General features: G+C 39.0%; 1 protein-coding gene across 1 annotated transcript in view; it reads right to left on the bottom strand.

Moving 5' to 3' along the window:
* Positions 1 to 22,361, bottom strand: part of Drep2 (DNA fragmentation factor-related protein 2) — a 228,130-nt gene that overhangs the window by 160,467 nt on the left and 45,302 nt on the right. The window contains exon 2 of the mRNA XM_090373086.1: positions 3,879 to 3,972. Coding sequence (XP_090229212.1) covers positions 3,879 to 3,972 — 94 coding nt within the window. The remainder of the gene's footprint in view (positions 1 to 3,878; positions 3,973 to 22,361) is intronic.

Here is a 22,361-nt window from a genome sequence, read left to right as displayed (position 1 = left end):
CCTATCATCAGAGACATTACTACCCCATAGGGGAGAGTTAGCATTGGAGTCGATGGACACCACCACGCCACAAGAACCCAACACTCTGTATAACTTTTCTAAATAACTTATATATGGCTCTATTTCTTCAGATGGTGGGCAGTACACTGTTACAAAATAAAACCTACCAATATTACATATCACTTCACAGCATATATATTTCTCACTACACATAGAATTTATTCTAGTTATCACATACTCTTTATTTCTAAATATAATGCTGTTGTAGGTCTATTACCTTCATAAACAATTCTATATCCAACAGGATATCCCCTCACTTGACCATCCACAGAGTAAGGCTCCTGCAGCAAGGCGATGTCCACGTCCTCTGTTTCCATTGCTTTATGCAACTGGGCGGCGACTGCCTTAGAACGTTGTGCATTAAGTTGCAAAATTTTGATATTTCTATCCATAATTGATCTTCTTTTTAAAATTTTCAGTCGCCTTAATATATTCTGGACATTCCCTACTCACTGCAACATGTACAGCCTTCACTCCCTTCTTAAAACAATTTCCACAAGTAGGCTCATTACTTCGGTCTGCACAATCTCTAAATGTGTGACCTGACTTTGCACAGTGTCCACAAAGCATTTCCCTCTTACAATACTTTGCGACATGGCCAAACATCAGACACTTAAAACATTGAACAACTGCAAAAACTTCTTTAAATTTACAGGAGGACAACCGTATAAATAGACGTGTTCTATCACTTAATCTATCCCACAATTCATTATTCACCTGGAGTATCCAATTGTTCAACTGTGTCTTTTTATTTTTATTAACCGTTAATATCTCCACACACTCTTTAAATTTCTTTTCAGTTAAACTTTCTTTAAAATTTCCTTGCCAAATTTGACTCAGAAGTTCTTCTCTTTCAATATCCGATTCAACGTCAAATATGACAATCCTCGGATAAATCGGCTTCGGCACAGTAGACTTTAATCCGAGTTGTTGCAATTTGGAACAAGTCTTGATTTTCATTAGGTCATCTGTTGTATCTGCTTCTATAAGCAGCCCACAATCTCTAATAGGTCTTATACTTCTGACCTTAACTGTCGCTAACATAGGTCTTACCTCTTTTAATATATCAACTTTTACCTCATCACTAGTTTTATGTCTATTCGAGGTGGCTTTTATAATTATAACTTTTGGAACACTAACTCTTTCTTTCACTTTCTTTGACACTACAGATGAATAACTTTCATGTCAATCCACTTTCTTCTTCAACTTTTCCTTTAATAAAACATTTTCAACATGTACTTGATGTGCCTTCTTTTCAACAATATCCCAAATGTTCAATATTGTTTTTATCGCTTTCATTGGTACATTACTATCTGTGTCCCAAAGAAACTCTTTAAGCTCTTCTCTAGCCTTGAAAACATAATCAAAATTTTCATTAACATTAACTTTATTTATATTCTTCTTCTTTTTCTTAGACTTTTCCCTATCGATTAAGCCACCACAATCTGAGGTCATTTCCCCTTGCTTCCTTTTCTTTTTCTTAGATTCCTTATGAGTATGTGAAGTACTTGGAAGAGACAAAGACCTAGTCTTAATTGATGTCCGCTGCAAAGTTTTGCCCAAAAAAATATTTTCTTCTATTGGTCCTTGTACCTGTGCTACCAACTCTGCCGTCACTAACCCATCAGGTTCATCATAAGTGACCCCGTCCATAACCATCAACGATTCCTTATCTGTTCTATCCTCTTCATCACTAGATGAAGACATTGTATACATAAAAACAATTATTTGCAATTAAAAGGTGCACCTCAAAATTGAGGAACAGTTAAATATTTACAATATTTACACAATATTATAAATGAGCAAGGAGCTTCAGATCCAGACCGAACTTAATGGAAATTAAAACACGCGAAAATCTATCCACGTGATAAAAACTCCACCACCCAAGTTAAACAGGTGGGGTCCCAGGAGTAACTATAGTTAGCTTTAACAAGGCAACTCAATCAACTCAACTGGTTATCTTAAAAATCCGAACCTCAGAGTACTCAACTCAACTCGGTTTTAATTTAACAATTCCAAGAGCACAAAAATGCTCAACATTAACTATAAGCAATCCGAAAGGGCACGGAAATGCTCAACTTTAACTCAATTAACAAGCAAAACCAAAGGCATGGAAATGCTCCAAGGGACCTCAAGAGGAGAAAAATTTGAAACTCCCCTCTTGAGTCAAGATAAACAAGAAAGCCTCGTCCCCTAGTCCGGCTCAACTTAGCCAGGCAGGGGATTCAGCCCTACCTGCCCGCCACGGACCACGAGGAGGTGTGAGCCTAGATACTGGCAATCAGCTTTGGGCAACGGAAGCAAGAACTCCTGCGTATCACACAGAATATTTAGCACTTACTAATCAGCAAGCAAAATATATAGCTTTCCGAACTTTGGCCCCAGCATCACCCCCAGGGCTGTAATGGTGTACAGAGAACACTCCAGGCTTAGAACTACAATCTTTAGGAAACCAATGTGTAGGAGCCAGTACACCCATTACAGGTCTGCACAGCATAAAAATAGTGTTGCCAGGGCACTTTTGGGTAGGGTTAGGACACATTGTAGTACCTCTGAGGAGAGAGAGAGAGAGAGAAAGAAACTGAGCAAGTCAGGACGGACCTTATAAAATGCGGTTACCCCCAGAGAGTCATTGATAAATACAGTAGAGACGTGCAATCTAATCATGAAACAACGCGTCCGTTCCAGTCACCACAGTTTATGTTATGTTATTGTTTGTTATTTGGTTTTTAGGAGCATTAGCAACTAAGGCCATATTGCTCCGGGAATATGCGGTGATCATTCCCTGATCTTTCCGCATCCCCGTATTTGGTGGTGACGGGATCGAACCCCGGTCTAATCAAGAAGCGTGCGTTACACACTGCTGCTTCTTCCCACCTGGCTACGGAGGCGCCACCACAGTTTATATTCCCTACTATCCGGGCTTATCAGATCGTATCGCAAGGATGCTTCGTGACTTTCAGGCAGGCTGTGTGCAACTTCCGGGCTGGAGATTGCACATAGTAGTGTCACAGGTCAAAGACCCCATTGCTAGGGACTCTAGTAGTGGGGTTATATATGAGATCAGATGCCCGGATAGTGGGGAGTGTTATGTGGGGGAGACAGGACAGCGACTAAAAGACCGTCTGGGGGAACACGAGAGCCATACAGACCGCAGAGTTCAATAAGTCCGTGATTGCTAAGCATTATTGGGAAAAACAGAACCAAGTCTCCCCCGAGAATGCTGTCATCCTTGACCGGGCACAGAGGTTCTGGGACCATAAGTGGTTGGAGAGTTTGTGGATTGGCTCGTCCGAAAACAGTAGCATGAATAGGGATGGGGTGTTCGGCTCCACCCCATCTTGGAAGCTGTAGTCCTTGCAAGAGATAAGCACCTCACGTTTCCACATTCTCGAGCCACTTCCGGTTCTGGTGCATGTGAAAGTAATACTGAACATGCGCCTGGTCGGCCATGGGTGCCGTGAACCTGATACTAAAGGATGTGTTGCCCAAGTAGCACTGTTGTTGAGAAAGGAGGCAGATGCCCTCGAAAGCTACAATCATTGTTTTATCGCTTTTAATTTTCGTATTTTATTGTATTTTAACATTTTCGTAATAAATTTTATTTTATTGTAAATCAGTTTTGTAAATATTATTTTACAGTATCCACTGTATCGCTTGGTACATTTTATTATATTTATATTTTTACAGTATTAAACTATTTTAATCAAAACGGTTGGTGTATTTATTTAAATTTATGATATTTCACATACTACAGATTAGATAAATTTACAAAAATTAAAAAGTTAGATAAAAAATTTCATTACTAAATCACCTACCTCGTTCCCTCAGCTCTCGTAAGTTTGATGCCATGACAGATTTTCTTTTCTTCCTGTCACAGCTCCATACTTTATATGGACGCTGCTTTGAATCCTGAAATTGTAAATGGAAGTTTTATATTGAAATATGTATATAAATACTACATACATAATGCAAAAAAGTATATTCCAACATCATGTTACAGAAAAATAAACAAATAAAATAAAGAGGACGGGGGCTAGCTACATTACATGATGTCAAGAAAGAATTAAATTTTGCAATATAAAGAACCACACTTTATTGAAAATTTATTACCAGAGAAAGAAAGAAAGAAAAATATTTTAATAATCAATGAACAAACTACCATATATTCTGGCATATAAATATTTGACTCAGTATACAAGTCAAGCATTAGCTTTTGCCTGGAAAATTCAACCTTAGTCATATATTTCTGAATAAAATGGCTTCTTTTTTTTAAAGTCATCCTTCAATGCAAAAGAACCATACAGAGAATCACTGTCTACTTTTTAGCATTAGCAGAGGTGTATAATTCAAGAAAGAAAGCTTATATAGCATCAGCCAGAAAAAAAAAATCCACCCATTTCACTCCTCCATTCATTCCAAATGCCTGTCCAGCTCAGTCTTAAATTAAGTTGGGCTTTCAAGTTCCACAAGAAGAGATGGAAGTCTGTTCCACCAATCAACTACCCGCTGGCTAAAGGCAAATTTCGGCACATCTAATCTACAACTGTCTTTCCTCAATTTGACTCTATGTCCCCTCAGGTTCTTAATCTGAGAAAAAGGAAGAATCCCATCAGCATTCACCTTTCTCAACCCATTCAAGGCCTTATACACCTCAATCAGATCGCTTCACATGTGTCTATTCTTCAGGCAGCGCAATTTGCAGAACTTAAGCTTTTCTTGGTAAGAGCACCCGATTGTTCCCCTCACCAATCTCGTTGCCCTTCCTTGTACTTGTTCTAGCAACTCTACATCCTTCCTAAAATGAGGAATCCAGACCTGTACAAAGTACTCAAGGTGTGGCCTGACCATTGCTTTGTACAACAGGAAAATCACTTCCCTGTCCCTGCTAGCAAAATTCCTGTATATATCATTGATAAGACTCCATGACCTGCTCCAGCAGCCCATATCTGACTGCACCATATGAGAACTTCATATCTGACTGCACAATTACCCCCATGTCTTTATCATTTTGAACTTCCCTGAGTGTAGTACAACACAGTTGGTACGTTTCTCTTAGGTTATTGCTACTCATATGAAGTACTTTGCATTTGTCAATTTTTAACTTCATTTGCCACTTCTCAGCCCATTTCCCCAACTTCTCTAGATCCAGTTTCAGTAGCATACTGTCTTTACTGTCGTTAACAACCCTGCCAACCAATGTATCATCTGAAAACTTGGACATTAATCCTGATATACCTTCATCAATATAATTGATGAATACACAAATCAACAATGTCCCTAGAACCGAACACTGGGGAACTCCACTAATAACATTTGTCCATGAAGAGCAGTGTCCATTGAATACCACTTTCTGTTGTCTCTCACTAAACCATCCCTTTTTCCATTGTAGTAACTTACCCTTAATGCCATACATCTCCAATTTGTCTAGCAGTCTTCCATGTGCAACAGTATCAAAAGCTTTCCTGAAATCCAAGTATATGATATCAAAATTATTTTTGGCATTCAGTTCCTTTGTGACCACATCATAGTATCCAATCAAATTGGTCAGACAAGACCTCCCTTTAACAAACCCATGCTGTGTCTTAACTATTACTGCAATCTTGTCTAGATGATCCTGCAATGCTTCTTTAAACAGTGATTTTTCTCCGGAACACAAATTAAACTAACAGGTCTGTAGTTACTTGTTAGCATTAGTAGAGGAATATGATGCAAGAAAGCAAGCTTATGCAGCATCAGCCAAAAAAAAAACCCACCCCCATTTCACCCTTCCGTTCATTCGAAATACCAGTCCAGCTGAGCCTTAAATTTATTTACTCTATCAACTTCCACAACAAGGGATGGAAGCCTGTTCCACCAACCAACTACCTGCTGGCTAAAGGTAAATTTCCGCACGTCTATCCTACATCTGTCTTTCCTCAATTTGAATTTATGCCCTCTCAGGTGATTATTCTGAACAAGAGGAAGAATTCCATCAGCACTGAGCATGCTCAAACCATTCAAGGCTTTATACACCTCTATCAGATCACCTCGCTGGTGCCTAGTCTCCAGACACTGTAATTTGCAAAACTTAAGCCTTTCTTCGTAAGAGCACCCCTTTGTTCCATTCACTAATCTTGTTGTCCTTCTCTGTACTCGTTCCAGCAGCTCTACATCCTTCTTGAAATGAGGCCTCCAGACCTGTATACAGTACTCAAGGTGTGGCCTGACCATTACCTAATACAAGGGAATAATCACCTGCTTATCACTGCTAGAAAACGTTCTGTATATCATTGACAAGGCACCATGAGCTACTCTTGCAGCCCATCTGCACTGCTCAGAATCTTCATATCTGCCTGCACAATTACCCCCAGGTCCTTTTCATTCTCTACCACTGTCAGTGTAGTACCACAGAGTTGATACGTTGCTCTGAGGTTACTGTTTCCTATATGTAGTACTTTTCATTTGTCAATGTTAAATTTCATTTGCCACCTCTCAGCCTATCTGCTCAATCTTTCCAGATCCTGCTGCACCAGCATACTGTCAGTAGTGTCCTTAACAACCCTGCCAACCTTTGCATGTATCGTAAGCAAAACTTGGACATTAAGCTTGCTATATCATCATCAATATCATTTATAAATACAGAAAACAACAATGGACCCAACACTGAGCCCTGAGGGACTCCACTAATAACATTAGTCCATGATGAGCAGTGTCCATTGATTACCACTCTGTCTTCTCCCCCTCAACCATCCCTTTATCCATAGCAGCAATTTGCCTCCAATACCACACTGCTCCAATTTGTGCAACAGTCTTCCATGTGCAACAGTATCAAAAGCCTTTCTAAGATCCAAATATATAATATCAAAGGTACTCACCTTGAATAAATCTGCAGTGGTATATTGAGAAGGGGTGGTTAGTGCTTAGGTTGAATTGTTAGCTAAGAAACTAAGGGGGGAAATGAAGAGAAAAAAAAACAGAATTTAAAATACGCGCAAGGAGGTAGAAGTGTACACATCCGATCCTTGGTTGTCATTAAAGAGCATTAGCATTTAGCATTAGCATTAGTAGAGGCATATGATGCAAGAAAGCAAGCTTATTCAGCATCAGCCAAAAAAAAAAAAAAAAACCCTCTCCCATTTCACCCCTCCGTTCGTTCGAAATACCTGTCCAGTTGAGCTTTAAATTTGTTTAGGCTATCAACTTCAACAACAAGTGATGGAAGTCGGTTCCACCAACCAACCACCCGCTGGCCAAAGGCAAATTTCCGCACATCTATCCGACATCCGTCCTTCCTCAATTTGAATTTATGCCCTCTGAGGTGATTATTCTGAGAAAGATGAAGAATCCCATTGGCATTGAGCATGCTCAAACCATTCAAAGCCTTATACACCTCTATCAGATCACCTCGCCGGTGCCTAGTCTCCAGACTCTGTAATTTGCAAAACTTAAGCCTTTCTTCGTAAGAGCAACCCTTTGTTCCATTTACTAATCTTGTTGCCCTTCTCTGTACCCGTTCCAGCAGCTCTACATCCTTCTTGAAATGAGGCCTCCAGACCTCTATACAGTACTCAAGATGTGGCCTAACCATTGCCTTATACAAGGGAATAATCACCTCCTTATCCCTGCTAGAAAAATTCCTGTATATCATTGACAAGACACCATGAGCTACTCTTGCAGCTCGTCTGCACTGCTCAGAGAACTTCATATCTGCCTGCACAATTACCCCCAGGTCCTTTTCATTCTCCACCACTGTCAGTGTAGTACCGCAGAGTTGATACATTGCTCTGGGGTTACTGTTACCCATATGTAGTACTTTACATTTGTCAATGTTAAACTTCATTTGCCACCTCTCAGCCCATCTGTTCAACCTTTCCAGATCCTGTTGCAGCAGCATAGCGTCAGTAGTGTCCTTAACGGCCCTGCCAACCTTTGTATCATCTGCAAACTTAGACATTAAACTTGATATCCCATCATCAAAAAAGAGGGAAGAAGTAATTTGAATGCTTGAATAAAATAATACGATGAGGCCAATAGTCATTACGAAGGACGTTCATTAAATAATAATGTCTTCAGTTGGCAACTGAATGGGCAGAGAATGCGTGTTGTTTTAAAGGTTTATGTTTATACTCTCGTGATGCACTTTTTTGCAAGTGGGAAATTTAACCGCGAAAGGTTCCAAGCTGGTGAAAGGTTGAATGGGAGTGTGCCATTAATAATTTTAAGATTAGAATGAACAACCAGATCAATTTTCTCAAACTCACCCTCTATATAACAGGTACAAAACTATGCACAAAGATCTTCAGAAAAAAGCATGCACACTGGCAAGTACTTACATTTCTCTTCACACCACCCCCCTCAGCACTAAAAATGCCGTCTTACACAACCAAATTCACGCCTTAAAATTTAGCTCCTCACAAGATGACCTACATAATGAACTTCAATACCTTACTGAAAACTTTCTAGCCAGAGGTTGCCCCCCTCAACTCATCCTAAATACAATTTCCACCGCCAAAAATAAAATTATTAATCCAACCCCATTTCATCCTTCCGTCGTACTTTTAATAACAATTCCGCCGTATTTTTAATAACACAGACATTTCTCTCGTCTTTTCCATTTACAATAAACTAGGATCTTTTTTAAATTCCTATAAAGATACACACACTTATTCCATCAGCAATCTTAATAATATAATATACCTCATAAAATGTCAGCCAAACTGTGATGCCTGTTACATTAGCAGCACTACCACCAAATTCGGTTCTTCCAAATCCTCCAACACCCGTGCATATTACCATTTCAACAGTTTTAGAACAAATCCAGCCAGTACAGAACTCACAATTCATGCACAAACCCACAATCACACCCCTCTCGTCGACTCTGCCATTACCATTATTAAACTCAAATTGAATTATAGAATTACAGAATTCTTCAATATGTCGACATCATTCTAATCTTAAAATTATAAACGCCAAACTCCCCTTCAACCTTTCACCAGCTTGGAACCTTTCGCAGTTAAATTTCCCACTTGTCAAAAAGTGCATCACGATAGTATAAACTTAAACCTTTAAAACACACGCGTTCTCTGCCCATTCAATTGCCAACTGAAGACGTTATTATTTAATGAAAGTCCTTCGTAATGACTATTGGCCTCATCATATTATTTTATTCAAGCTTTCAAATTGCTTCGTCCCTCTTTAATGACAACCAAGGATCAGATGTGTAACACTTCTACCTCCTTGTGCTTATTCTAAGCTAACAATTCAACCTAAACACTAACCACCTCTTCTTAATATACCACTGCAGATTTATTCAAGGTGAGTACCGTTTTCTTAAGCAATTGCTTTTCTATTATTAGTCCACCAATGCAGTATTATAAGATTTCTAAACTTTTATATATCAAAGTTATTCCCTGCATCCAGTTCTTTTGTGACTACATCATAGTATCCAATCAAATTGGTCAGGCAAGACTTTCCCTCAACAAAACCATGCTGTGTCCAAGCTATAACTGAAGTCTTGTCTAGATGATCCTGCAGTGCTTCTTTAACCAGTGCCTCCATTAATTTTACCGGAACAGAGGTTAAACTCACAGGTCGATAATTACTTGTTTCAGCCTTTGATCCTCCTTTGTGAATTGGGATCACATTTGCACATCTCCTGTCTATGGGTACCTCCCCTGAGTCTAAAGAAGCTCTCATAATTATGGCTACGAGTTTGCTTACTTCCTTTGCTGCCTCCTTTACTATAACTGGATAGATCCAATCCACCACGGGTGCCTTTTTTATGTTTATCCTCAACAATTTCTCCTCCACTATTCTCTCAGTTATTACAAAATCATCTAGCTCGCTGCCAGAGTTTACTTCACCTCTGGCATTCCCCTTCCTGAATAACTCCTCATGTGTGAATGTAGATGCAAAATACTCGTTTAGTTTGTTAGCCACCTGAGCAGGATCCTCAACTGTTGAACCATCAATATCCGGTGGACCAATCTGATTCATCCCTTTCCTTCTAGAGTTTACATAGGTAAAGAACACTTTTCTGTTTTTCTTTGCATCCTTTGCCAAGGATTTTTCATGATCTGCCTCTGCCTGCCTAATCTCCTTTGTGACTTGGTTACAGACCAGCTTATATTTATCATAGGCTTCCATGTCACCCATTAATTTATATGTATCACATGCATTTTTCTTCTCTGCCATATGTCTCATTAGTCATCTGACATCCATTTAGGCCTAAACCTTGAATAATATTTCTTAGTTGGTATGTAAAGCCTAGTAGCTTCCAACATAAGTTCTTTGAATGCTTCCCATTTGCTGACTGCTGAATCTGCTGACGAGGCTAGTGGGAGCCAGACGTGTTCAAAAGCCGCTAAGTAGATTTTCTTATTTATTGATTTGAAATTATTGTTTTTCTAAAACTTTTGATTTAAATTTACTAGTATAGCATTATTTTGTGTTTTTCTGATTAATCTGGTGTATTTATTCTTTATTTGGTCTTGTAATTGCATAAAAGTATTGGTAAGGGTATCATATCCACGTGTTACGAGTTGCACTCCGCTGAACGAGAAGTTTTTTAGCCATATTTAGCCGCTTTATTGACCAACTGATACATCAAATTATTTTCTATAAGTAGCTTATAGACATAGTCAGGATCGTTAGTTTATTCTGAATTGAGACAGCGAGATTTGGAAGTTAAGTGTCCGTAGATTTACCATTCATAACTTGCGCCACTGTTATACGATACAACATATATATCCCGAACTGGATAGCGTTAGTATAGTATATAATATAATTTTGTCAATTAATCAGCAAAATCTACTAATTTTGTTAAACTTCGTTGTCAATTAAATTGTACTTTTAACTAAACACATATCACAACTTAGATTACAAACGAAACATAATTAATACATAACTTGATATGGAAGTTATATAAACAGAACTCGTAGATAATATTTGATACTGAAAAATATATATAGCATTATAACTGTGTTGGGATACAAGTTTAGGGTTATAATTTTGTACTGAAATTTAAATTTTATTGAAATTAAATCGAAATCATGACTCAGACCAGAGTAGCAAAGCAAAAGGCTCAAGCTAATGGGAGTGCTGTGGCTCAGAGGAGAACTGAACTGAGGGGGGCAGTTGCCCTCTGAATCACAGCCTTTTAAAATGCACTGCTTGCATGATGTTTGTGGAGCAATCGGGTGCGGGACATGATATTGCCATGGGAGATGTCTTTGTGTGTGTGTGCGATGCAAGGAGTGTAACGAAATCAGGCGACAACTCAGTGTTGTTATGGGCCTTTATGAGAGCTTGAAGGATTTAAAGTGAGGGGCCCATCAAGCTCTCAGCTGCCCACATCAACGCCAGAGCTTGCACTTGGTCATCACTCAACACAGCGGCAACCCCCAAGGCAGAATGCGCTGGTCCCACAGGAATTAGTAGTTGTTGGTGACTCGCAACTTTCTAGTTTCATTAACAATGAAACTAGAAACAAAAAGAGCATCAAAAGCAAGAGTTTTATAATGGCAGTTTACGGTACTTGAAATACCTACATCAATATCATTCATAAAATGTTTGATATAGTAACAAGACTAGCACAAAGATCCAAACCAACAAAGTTCTATAAAATTAGTCAAAGAAGTTCAGTGCACATTTGTAATTATTCTCAGTTTAACTACTTGACTATCCCTTTATCCATAATAAAAAGTTACCCCTATTGCCACATTACTCTTATTTATATAATAATTGTTCATTTGGATCAGTATCAAAGGACTCTGTAAAGTTTCCGGCATCCCCCTCCTCCCATATTTCTCCTTCAACCCATGCATGGTACTAAGTACTATAGGTTTTGATACCTTTCGTGTTTGGGGTTTTCAAATAAAAAATAAAAAAAAAACCTTGAAATCATGGTAATTAACTCAACTATACAGTAAATCTCGCAGTTCTTACGGCAGCGAGAGGATCAGAGTGGAAGCAGAGGGTGCTAAGAATCTCTGGGTACGACCAGGCTGCCAAGCACGGAAATTGAACTTGGCCTGTTATAACGTACGATCACTCATCGGTGAAGACAGGATATTAGAGCTGGAAAAGGAATTATAAAATGTGAATTGGAATATCATCGGTTTGGCTGAAACAAGAAGAAGAAATTAATCACTTATAAGTTTATCAAGTGGAAATCTGCTGTACACTAATGGAAACAGTGAAAGGAGTGAAGGTGGAGTTGGGTTTCTGGTCCATAAAGATTTTAAAAACAACATTTTGGAATTCAAAAGTACATCACCAAGGGTGTCAAGACTAATACTCAAGATTTCTAAGAGGTACAAGCTAAAGATTATAATGATTTATGCACCAACATCGAGCCATGATGATGAAGAGGTTGAAGAAATGTACACTGAAATTGAGAGTCTTCTAGATGAGCAGAAAACCCACTACACTATTATTATGGGGGACTTCAATGCTAAGGTTGGAAAAAGGCAAAACAGCGCAGAAAGAGGAACTATAGGAAATTTTGGAATTGGTGAAAGAAATAAAAGAGGTGAAAGACTTGTGGAATTTGCAGAATCTCAAGGAATGTCAGTAATGAACACTTTTTTCAAGAAAAGGGTGAACAGAAAGTGGACATGGAAGAGTCCAAATGGATTAACAACTAATGAAATCGACTTCATCCTCACTAACAGAAGATATATTGTGAATGATGTTACCGTCCTGAATAAAGTAAATGTTGGAAGTGATCACAGAATGGTAAGATGTACACTTGATATAGATGTAGGAAACAAAAGGAAAAAACTGACTCGAGTAAATAATACAAAGGCCTTTGAAATAACAGAGGAGGAGAAAAAGCAGTATGTACTAGAACTTAAGAACAAGTTTGAGCTTCTGCAGACTGCTCAGGACCAAGATATCGACGAGGAATATTACAACTTTCTGAAAGTGATAAAGCCCAAGAAACCTATAGGGAAACAGAAATCCAAAGAAGAAAAAATTAGTCAAGAAACACTTGTCATGATGAACCAAAGACGACAAATGAAGAGCAAGAAAAACACTGACAGGGAGAAAATTGAGTATACTGAGTTATGCAAAGCCATTAGAAAGAGACTCAGAGAGGACATAAGAAGATTTAACACAAGAAAAGTAGAACAAGCATTAAGGGAAAACAAAGGATTTAAATCAGCAGCCATGAGCAGTAATACAGAAAGACAAATGATACTGAAACTGAAGAATAGCGATGGTGTACTTATAAACAGCAGAGAAGGCATAATTCAAATAACAGAAGACTACTATAGAGAATTATACAAGGAGCGAGGGAATGATACCAGCAGTGGGGAAGATTGCAAAGTAGCAACACATACGACATACCCGATATTCTTCCTGATGAGGTAGAACATGCATTGAAGAAAATGAAGAATCGGAAAGCCCCGGGGGAAGATGAAGTTACTGTAGAGTTGTTAAAATTGGGAGGAAGAGACATAACACAAAAACTGGCAAGGCTCTTCACAAAGTGCATTAGAAAAGGTGTGATGCCTAAGCAGTGGAATAATGCAATCCTAGTTTTGCTGCATAAGAAAGGAGATAAATCAGAAATTGGAAATTATAGACCAATTTGCTTGTTATCCCATATCTACAAGTTGTTCACAAGGGTCATTACTAACAGATTAGAAAGAATACTTGATGAGAATCAACCGAAAGAGCAAGCTGGCTTTAGGACAGGATTCTCAACTATGGATCACCTTCACGTAATATCACAGCTAATGGAGAAAGCAAATGAATATAAAACACCATTATGCCTGGCGTTTGTGGATTATGAAAAGGCGTTTGACTCCATACAGCATAAGGCAATGTTTCGGGCACTGGAAAGACAAGGCATAGATACTCCATATATTATGATTTTGAAGAAAATATATGAGAGTGCTACATCCTTTATTAGACTAGACAAAGACAGTAGCAAATTTAAAATCGAGAAAGGAGTTCGACAAGGAGACACAATATCTCCGAAGCTGTTTACTGCTGCCCTTGAGGAAGCTTTCAGAAGATTAGACTGGTCGCAGAAAGGAGTCAATGTGAACGGAGAGTACCTAAACCATTTACGATTTGCAGATGACATTGTGGTCATAAGCCACAATCCCAAAGAATTAGAGGAAAATCTTAATCAGTTATGCACAGTTAGTAAGGATTTTGGACTAAAGATGAATATGGCTAAAACAAAAGTAATGATGAAAAAGTATGCCACGGAAAGGGAAATAATGATTGAAGGAGCAGTAATTGAAAAGGTGGAGTCATATACTTATCTGGGACAAGTTATTAGCTGTAATAATGATAAATGGCTGGAAGTCAAGAGAAGAATAAATTTTGGATGGATAGCATTCAGGAAATATAGTCACATACTGAAGAGCAATATCCCAGTTTGTCTGAAACGTAAAATAATGAATCAATGTATACTCCCCACCATGACTTATGGAAGTGAAACTTGGGCACTCACCAAAAGAATGGAAGAGAAGCTAAGAACTACACAGCGAAGAATGGAACGAATTATATTGGGAATCAGACTGTCAGATAAGAAGAGAAACACATGGATTAGGCAGCAAACTCAAGTAAAGGACATTCTTATCAAAACTAAAGAACTAAAATGGCCTTGGGCAGGACACATAGCTCGAAGACATGATGACAGATGGGCTAAGAAAATAACAGAATGGTACCCAAGAAGAGCTAGAAGAAAACCTGGAAGACAAAGGCGGAGATGGATAGATGAAATTCATGAGTTTTTGAGTAGTAAATGGATGGCCAGTGCTCAAAACAGAAGGAACTGGAAAGTTGCTGGAGAGGCCTTCATCCTGCAGTGGATTGAGAATGGCTGATGATGATACAGTAAAATCAATTAATCTTAAAAAAATGGGGGGATGCAAGAATATTTACAGATGCTATCGAGGCAGTATTAGGTTGGGTTGGAAAACTGCTGGCTTCGGGGGATTCACAGACTAAAAGATTAACAATAGCCGCAGGCAGAGGCAAAAGTGATTCTGGCACTGCTTCTATTGTAATGAGCAGCAGCCCAAAGAGCAAGTTGCTGGGGATTTCAAGAGCTGCTGGGAGTCATCATGGAACAAGTAAATACATGGGATGTGTTAGGGTAACTAAGAGTAAGAACAAGTGCATGTACACCAATACTAGAAGTATAGTAAATACATTCGATGAATTTGAAGTGCTGATCAAGGCATCAAATGCAGATATTGTTGGAATATCAGAGGCATGGTGTCACACAGATATTAACAGTGCAAAATTGGAATTTGGGGAGTAGAATGTGTACAGAAAGAATAGACAGGGTAGGAAGGGAGAAGAGGTTATGCTGATAGTTAAGAAACACATAAAATCTAAGGAAGTGCATCCAGTTGACATGGGTGGACAGTGCAATGTTTGTCTGTTTGGTGTGACAAACACTGGGAAATGGAAAATAGATTAGGAGTGTGTTATAGGCCTAAAGGCTCTGATGAGTACAATGAACAGTTGTGTAGAGAAACAGAGTGTGCCAGTAAATCAGAATGTCTTGTAATAGGGAATTTTAACTTTCTGGATATTGCCTGGAACTTGTGGGTTGGTCACTCGCATGCTAGCAAGATCTTTGCAGATTTACTGAAGGATTGTTTTCTACAGCAACATGTTCCAGGGCTAACCAGAGGTAGTAATACCATTGATCTGATTATCAGCAGTGATGACGCATTACAAATTTGCAGATAAAGGAAACACTAGGTGACAGTGATCACAGTGTACTGATGTGGGATTTACTTAAAGACGTAACTAACATCAATGGTAAAGGGAAGGGTTTTTGCTTTCATAAAGGTGACTACAGTGGTGTCAGACAGTATTTAAATTCTATACAGTGGGTTCAACTGATGATGTTACCAAAGGCGAATTCTAAATAGCGAGTCTTCGGGACTTAATCTTGGAAGCTACTAGGCTTTCTATACCAACTAAGAAATACTATTCAAGGTTCGGACCTAAATGGATGTTAGATGAATTAATCAGGCTCATAGCAGAGAAGAAAATGCATGGGATGCATATAAATTATCAGGCGACACAGAAGCCTACATCAAATATAAGCTAGTCTGTAATGAAGTCACAAAGGAGGTTAGGCAGGCAAAGTCAGATTAGGAGAAAACTTCGGCAAAGGATATAAAGAAAAACAGCAAAGAGTTCTTTACTTTTGTAAACTCTAAAAGGAAGGGATGAATCAGATTGGTCCACTTGATATTAATGGTTTGACTGCTGATGATCATTCTCAGATAGCTGCCAAACTAAATAAGTATTTTGCATCTACATTCACACATCGGGAGTTATTCAAGGAGGGGAATGCCACAAGTTTATCAAACTCTAACAGAGAACTAAGAGATTTTGTAATAACTGAGCAAAGTGGAGGAAAAATTGTTGAAGTTAAACATCAAAAAGCACCTGGGGAAGATGGAATCTATTCAGTTATATTGATGGAGGCAGCAAGAGAAGTAAGCAAACCCGTAGCCACAATTATAAGAGCTTTCTTAGATTCAGGGGAGGTTCCAATGGACTAGTGATGTGCAAATGTATCTCAAATTCATAAATGGGATGCAAAGGATGACATAAATAATTATAGACCTGCTAGTTTAACTTCTGTTTCAGGGAAAATAATGGAGTCACTGGTTAAAGATGTGATACGGGATAGACAAACTACAGCAATTCAGACAGCACGGATATGTTAAGGGGAAGTCTTGTCTGACCAATTTGATTGGATACTATGATGTGGTCACAAAGGAACTGGATGCAAAAAATAATTTTGATATCATATACTTGGATTTCAGGTAAGCTTTTAATACTGTTGCACATGGAAGACTGCTCTACAAATTGGAGCAGTATGGCATTAAGAGCAAGTTGCTGCAATGGGTAAAGGGATGGTTGAGTGGAAGAGAGCAGAGAGTAGTAATAAATGGACACTACTCTACGTTGAACTAATGTTATTAGTGGAGCCCCCCAGGGTTCGGTGGTGGGCCCATTGTTCTTTTGTGTATTTATTAATGATATCGATGAAGGTACATCAGGCTTAATGTCCAAGTTTGCAGATGTTGGCAGGGTTGTTAATGACAATAAAAACAGTATGCTAATGCAACAGGATGTAGAAAAGTAAGGCAGATGGGCTGAGAAATGGCAAGAGAAGTTTAACATTGACAAATGCAAAGTACTGCTTTTGGGTAGAATAAACCCAAGAGAAACGTACCAACTTTGTGGTACAACACTCAGGGAGGTGGATAATAAAAAAGACCTGGGATAATTGTGCAGTCAGATATGAAGTTCTCTGAGCAGTGCAGATGGGCTGCCAGAGCAGGTCATGAAGTTTTGTCAATGATATATAGGAATTTTGCTAGCAGAAACAAGGAGGTGATTATCACTTTGTATAAGGCAATGGTCAGGCCACACCTTGAGTACTGCGTACAGGTCTGGAGGCCTAATTTTAGGAAGGATGTAGAGTTGCTAGAACGAGTACAGAGAAGGGCAACAAGATTGGTGAGAGAAACGGGTGTGCTTACGAAGAAAGGCTCAAATTCTACAAGTTGCAGCATCTGGAGACTAGAGACTAGGCACCTGCGAAGTGATCTGATCGAGGTATATAAGGCTTTGAATGGTTTGGGCACGCTCAGTGCTGATGGGATATTTCCACTTGCTAAGATTAAGACCCTGAGGGGGCATAGATTTGAACTGAGGAAAGACAGTTGTAGAATAGATGTGAGCAAGTTTGCCTTTAGCCAGCACGTAGTTGATTGCTGGAACAGACTTGTATCTGTTTTTGTGGAAGGTGATAGCTTATTTAAATTTAAGACTGAACTAAACAAATATTTGGAGTGACCAGATGGGTGAAGCGGGAAGAGTTGTTTTTTTTTTTTTTTTTTTAGCTGATGCTGTATAACTTGCTTTCTTGCATATGCCTCCACTAATACTAATGCTAATTTGGGGAGTACAATGTGTACAGAAAGGACAAACAGGATAGAAAGGGAGGAGTGGTGATGCTGTTAGTTAAGAAACACAAAATCTAAGGAAGTGCATCCAGTTTACATAGATGGACAGTGCCGTGTTGAGTCAGTTTGGTGTGACATAAGCACTGGGAAAGCAAATATCAGAGGATGAGTGTGCTATAAGCCTAATGACTCTGATGAGTACAACAAACTATACAGAGAAATACAGTGGGCCAGTAAATCAGCATGTCATATAATTGGGGATTTTGACTTTCCAGATATTAGTATTAGTAATGGCCGCATGGTGCAAGAAAGCCTAAGGCTTATGCTGCACCAGCCAAAAAAAAAAAATCCGAACAAAACAATGATAAAAACAAAAATAAAAATAAAAATAAATAAATAAATAATAATAATTAATAAAAAAAAAGAAATTAAACCTATCATCCCATACGCTTTCCTTACCCGAAAGTACTATCCAGATGACCTTTGAATTCACCCAAAATATTGCCCGGAGCTTTTGGATTGGTCACTTGCACACTAGTGAGAGGCTTTTGTCTCTCACTAGTGTTACTGATTAAAGTCTTAAATGCACAAAATTTGTGGATTTATTGGATGACTGTTTTCTTCAGCAGCAGGTTCGAGAGGCAACCAGACGGAGTAATAGCCTTGATCTGATTATCAGCAGTGATTATTCATGCATTAAGAATCTGCAGATAAAGGAATACTATGTTGCAGTAATCAGTATATTAATGTAAGATTTACTTAAAGATGTTATTACCATCAGGGGTAAAGGGAAGGGTTTTTGCTTTCATAAAGGTTTTTAAATTCTATACAGTGGTAGTTGTTGGCACATAGGCTTCTGTGGTCATAATGCACCTCCCAAGGTTTTTGCAGTACTTTGATCCAAGCCCGAGGCGGGAATCGAACCAGCGACCTTTGGGTTGCCAGGCAGGCACTTTACCCACCCGGCTAGCCCGGTCGGCTCTATACAGTGGGACCAACTGACAATGTTACCAACAGAAAATGGTAAATGGGAAGCATTCAAGGAATTAATCTAGAGGGAAGGGAATGAATCAGATTAGTTCACTTGATATAGATGGTTCGACTGATAATGATCCTGCTCAGATTGCTGACAAACTGAATGAGTATTCTGCATCTAAATTTGCACATAAGGAATTCTATAGGAAAGTAGAGGCAGAAGTTTATCAAACTCAAACAGGGAACTAAACAATTTTGTAATAACTGAAAGGAAAGTAGAAGAGAAAATGTTGAAGTTAAAATAAGAAAGGCACCTGGGTTTGTGGAATCAATCCAGTTATATTTAGAGAGGCAGCAAAGGAAATAAGCAAACCCTTAGCCATCAATATGAGAGCATCCTTATTGATGCTCTCATAAGGGAAGGTCCTTATGCATTCAGGGAAGGTCCGTACAGACTAGAGATGTGCAAATGTATCCCCAAATCACAAAGGGGATTAAAGGGTGACAGGAGCTCACATCTGGTGAATATGGGCTTGGCACATCTAGGGTCCTGAGCTGGATATCATCATTCTTCTCTTTCTTAGTGATTCACTTCTAAATCTTGCTTTCTCTCTCTCTCTCTCTCTCTCTCTGGGTAGCTCAGGATATTTTTTTTTTTTTTGGCTGGTGCAGCAAAAGCCTTAGGCTTCCTTGCACCATATAGCTAATGATGATAATAATGATGAGTAATTGCAGACCTGCAATTTACAAAACAAGCCTTTCTTGTAAGAGCAACCCTTTGTTCCACTCACCAATCTCATTGCCCTTCTCTTACTCATCTACACATCTCCCTAAAATGAGGCCTCCAGACCTGAATGCAATACTCAAGATATGGCCTGACCATGCCTTATATAATGAGATAATCACCTCTCTTATCTCTGTAGCAAAGTTCCTTATATTTCATTAACAAAACCCCATATGCTGTCCAAGCAGCCTGCCTGCATTGCTCAGAGAATTTCATATCCAACTGAACAATTACCCCCAGGTTTCCCCTACCCTGAGTGTAGTATCACACAGCTGATACATTATTCTGAGGTTACTGCTAACCTATATGCAGTACTTCTCATTTATGAATGTTAAACTTCGATTGCCATTTCTCAGTCCATCTGCCTAACTGTTCTAGATCTTGTTGCAGTTGCATACTGTCATTCTGTCATTACTGTTGTAACCACCCTGCTATCCTTTGCACCATCTGCAAACCTGGACATTAATCCTGATATGCATTCATCAATATGTATAAGGCAATGGTCAGGCCACACCTTGAGTACTGTATGCAGGTCTGGAGGCCTCATTTTAAGGATGTAGAGCTGTTGGAATGAGTACAGAGAAGGGCAACAAGATTAGTGAATGGAACAAAGGGTTGCTCTTACGAAGAAAGAGCTTAAGTTTTGCAGATTACATTGTTTGGTGACTAGGCACCTTCAATGTGATCTGATTGAGGTGTATAAAGCCTTGAATGGTTTGAGCATGCTCAATGCTGATGGAATTCTTCCTCTTACTCAGAATAATCACCTGAGAGGGCATAAATTCAAATTGAAGAAAGACAGTTGTAGGATAGATGTGTAGAAGTTTGTCTTTAGTTTTTTTGCAGCACTTTGATCCAAGCCCGAGGCGGGAATCGAACCCGCAACCTTTGGGTTGCCAGGCAGGCATTTTACCCACCCAGCTAGCCTGGTCAGCTCTATACAGTGGGAACAACTGACAATGTTACCAACAGAAAATGCTAAATGGGAAGCATTCAAGGAATTAGTCTAGAGGGTAGCCAGCAGGTAGTTGATTGGTAGAACAGACTTCTATCTTCTGTTGTGGAAGTTGATAGATTAAATAAATTTAAGGCTGAGCTGGACAGGTATTTGGAACGAACAGAGAGGTGAAATCGGAGCGTTGTTGTTTGTTTTTTTTTTTGGCTGATGCTGCTTAAGCTTGCAATCTTGCATCATATACCTCTACTAATGCAAATATCATTGAGAAATATAAAAAACACAATGGGCCCAATATAAACCACTGGGGACTCCACTAATAACATTAGTCCACAAAGAGCAATGTCCACTGATCCACTCTCTGTCTTCTTGCGCTCAACCGTACACTCAACACATCAAATGCTGACATTGTTGGGATATCATAGACATACCATAGCAGCAATTTCTCTTAATGCCAAACTGCCAGAGGAAGGTTTACCATGAAGCTAATGAAGCTTAAGCTTCAGAACACCTTCAAAGTCCCTGGGATGGGCCCTAGCAATGTGTTCACACAGTCATGTTTTTGTAAAATTTCCAAAAGTAAGATATTTAATCACAATTGGTTAAGACTGCTGTCTCAAAACACCTAGTCAAAACTGAAGTTCTTCCTGTTAGGAATATACTCTAGGATGCAGCATAAATTATAAACGTACCATAGGTTTTTTTTTTCTTTTTGATGGGAATGCTGCGAAATGTAATTTATCAGAATTCCTGTGTTTGTAGAGTACAAACCTGTAGCAGTACTACAAACCACGAGTACGTCTGTGTGTGAATTCGAATGTTTTATGCATCCCAGCATATCAGATCGTGTATCTGATGAATCCTGTCCTGACGAAGTCTAGTGGTTCCCGATGAAATTGCACGCAAAATTGCCACTAGCTCATAGAAATGGCATGAAGAAACAAGTTTAAGCAACAAAACTCCTACACATATTCATCAAAATTTAAATCTTTTAAATTTCTTGCTGATTTGACACAAACTGAAACTCCTAAAAAGATATATGCTACCAACAGTGAGGAAGCAACTCTTCCCAAATACATCATGGTTATGATGTATTTGGGAAGAATTATCAGAAGATCCATATCGACCAACCTTCTCGCAACAAACCAAATAATTCTGAAAGCTCCTGATTCAAAAAATCAAATTGACATAATTTACACAGACATCAATATTAGCATTAGCATTAGCATTAGCAGAGGCATTTGATGCAAGAAAGCAAGCTTATGCAGCAACAGCCAAAAAAAAAAAAAACCCACTTCCACTTCACCCCTCTGTTCGTTCGAAATACCTGTCCAGCTGAGCCTTAAACTTATTTAGGCTATCAACCTCCACAAGGGATGGCAGTCTGTTCCACCAACCAACCACCCGCTGGCTAAAGGCAAATTTCCGCACGTCTATCCTACATCTGTCTTTCCTCAATTTGAATTTATGCCCTCTCAGGTGATTTTTCTGAGCTAGAGGAAGAATCCCATCAGCATTGAGCATGCTTAAACCATTCAAGGCTTTATACACCTCTATCAGATCACCTCGCTGGTGCCTAGTCTCCAGACACTGTAATTTGCAAAACTTAAGCCTTTCTTCGTAAGAGCACCCCTTT

This window comes from Mastigoproctus giganteus, chromosome 5 (assembly GCF_048544385.1).
Source record: "Mastigoproctus giganteus isolate SK-2022 chromosome 5, ASM4854438v1, whole genome shotgun sequence".
Classification (NCBI taxonomy): domain Eukaryota; kingdom Metazoa; phylum Arthropoda; class Arachnida; order Uropygi; family Thelyphonidae; genus Mastigoproctus; species Mastigoproctus giganteus.
This window is presented reverse-complemented; position numbering and strand designations above follow the sequence as displayed.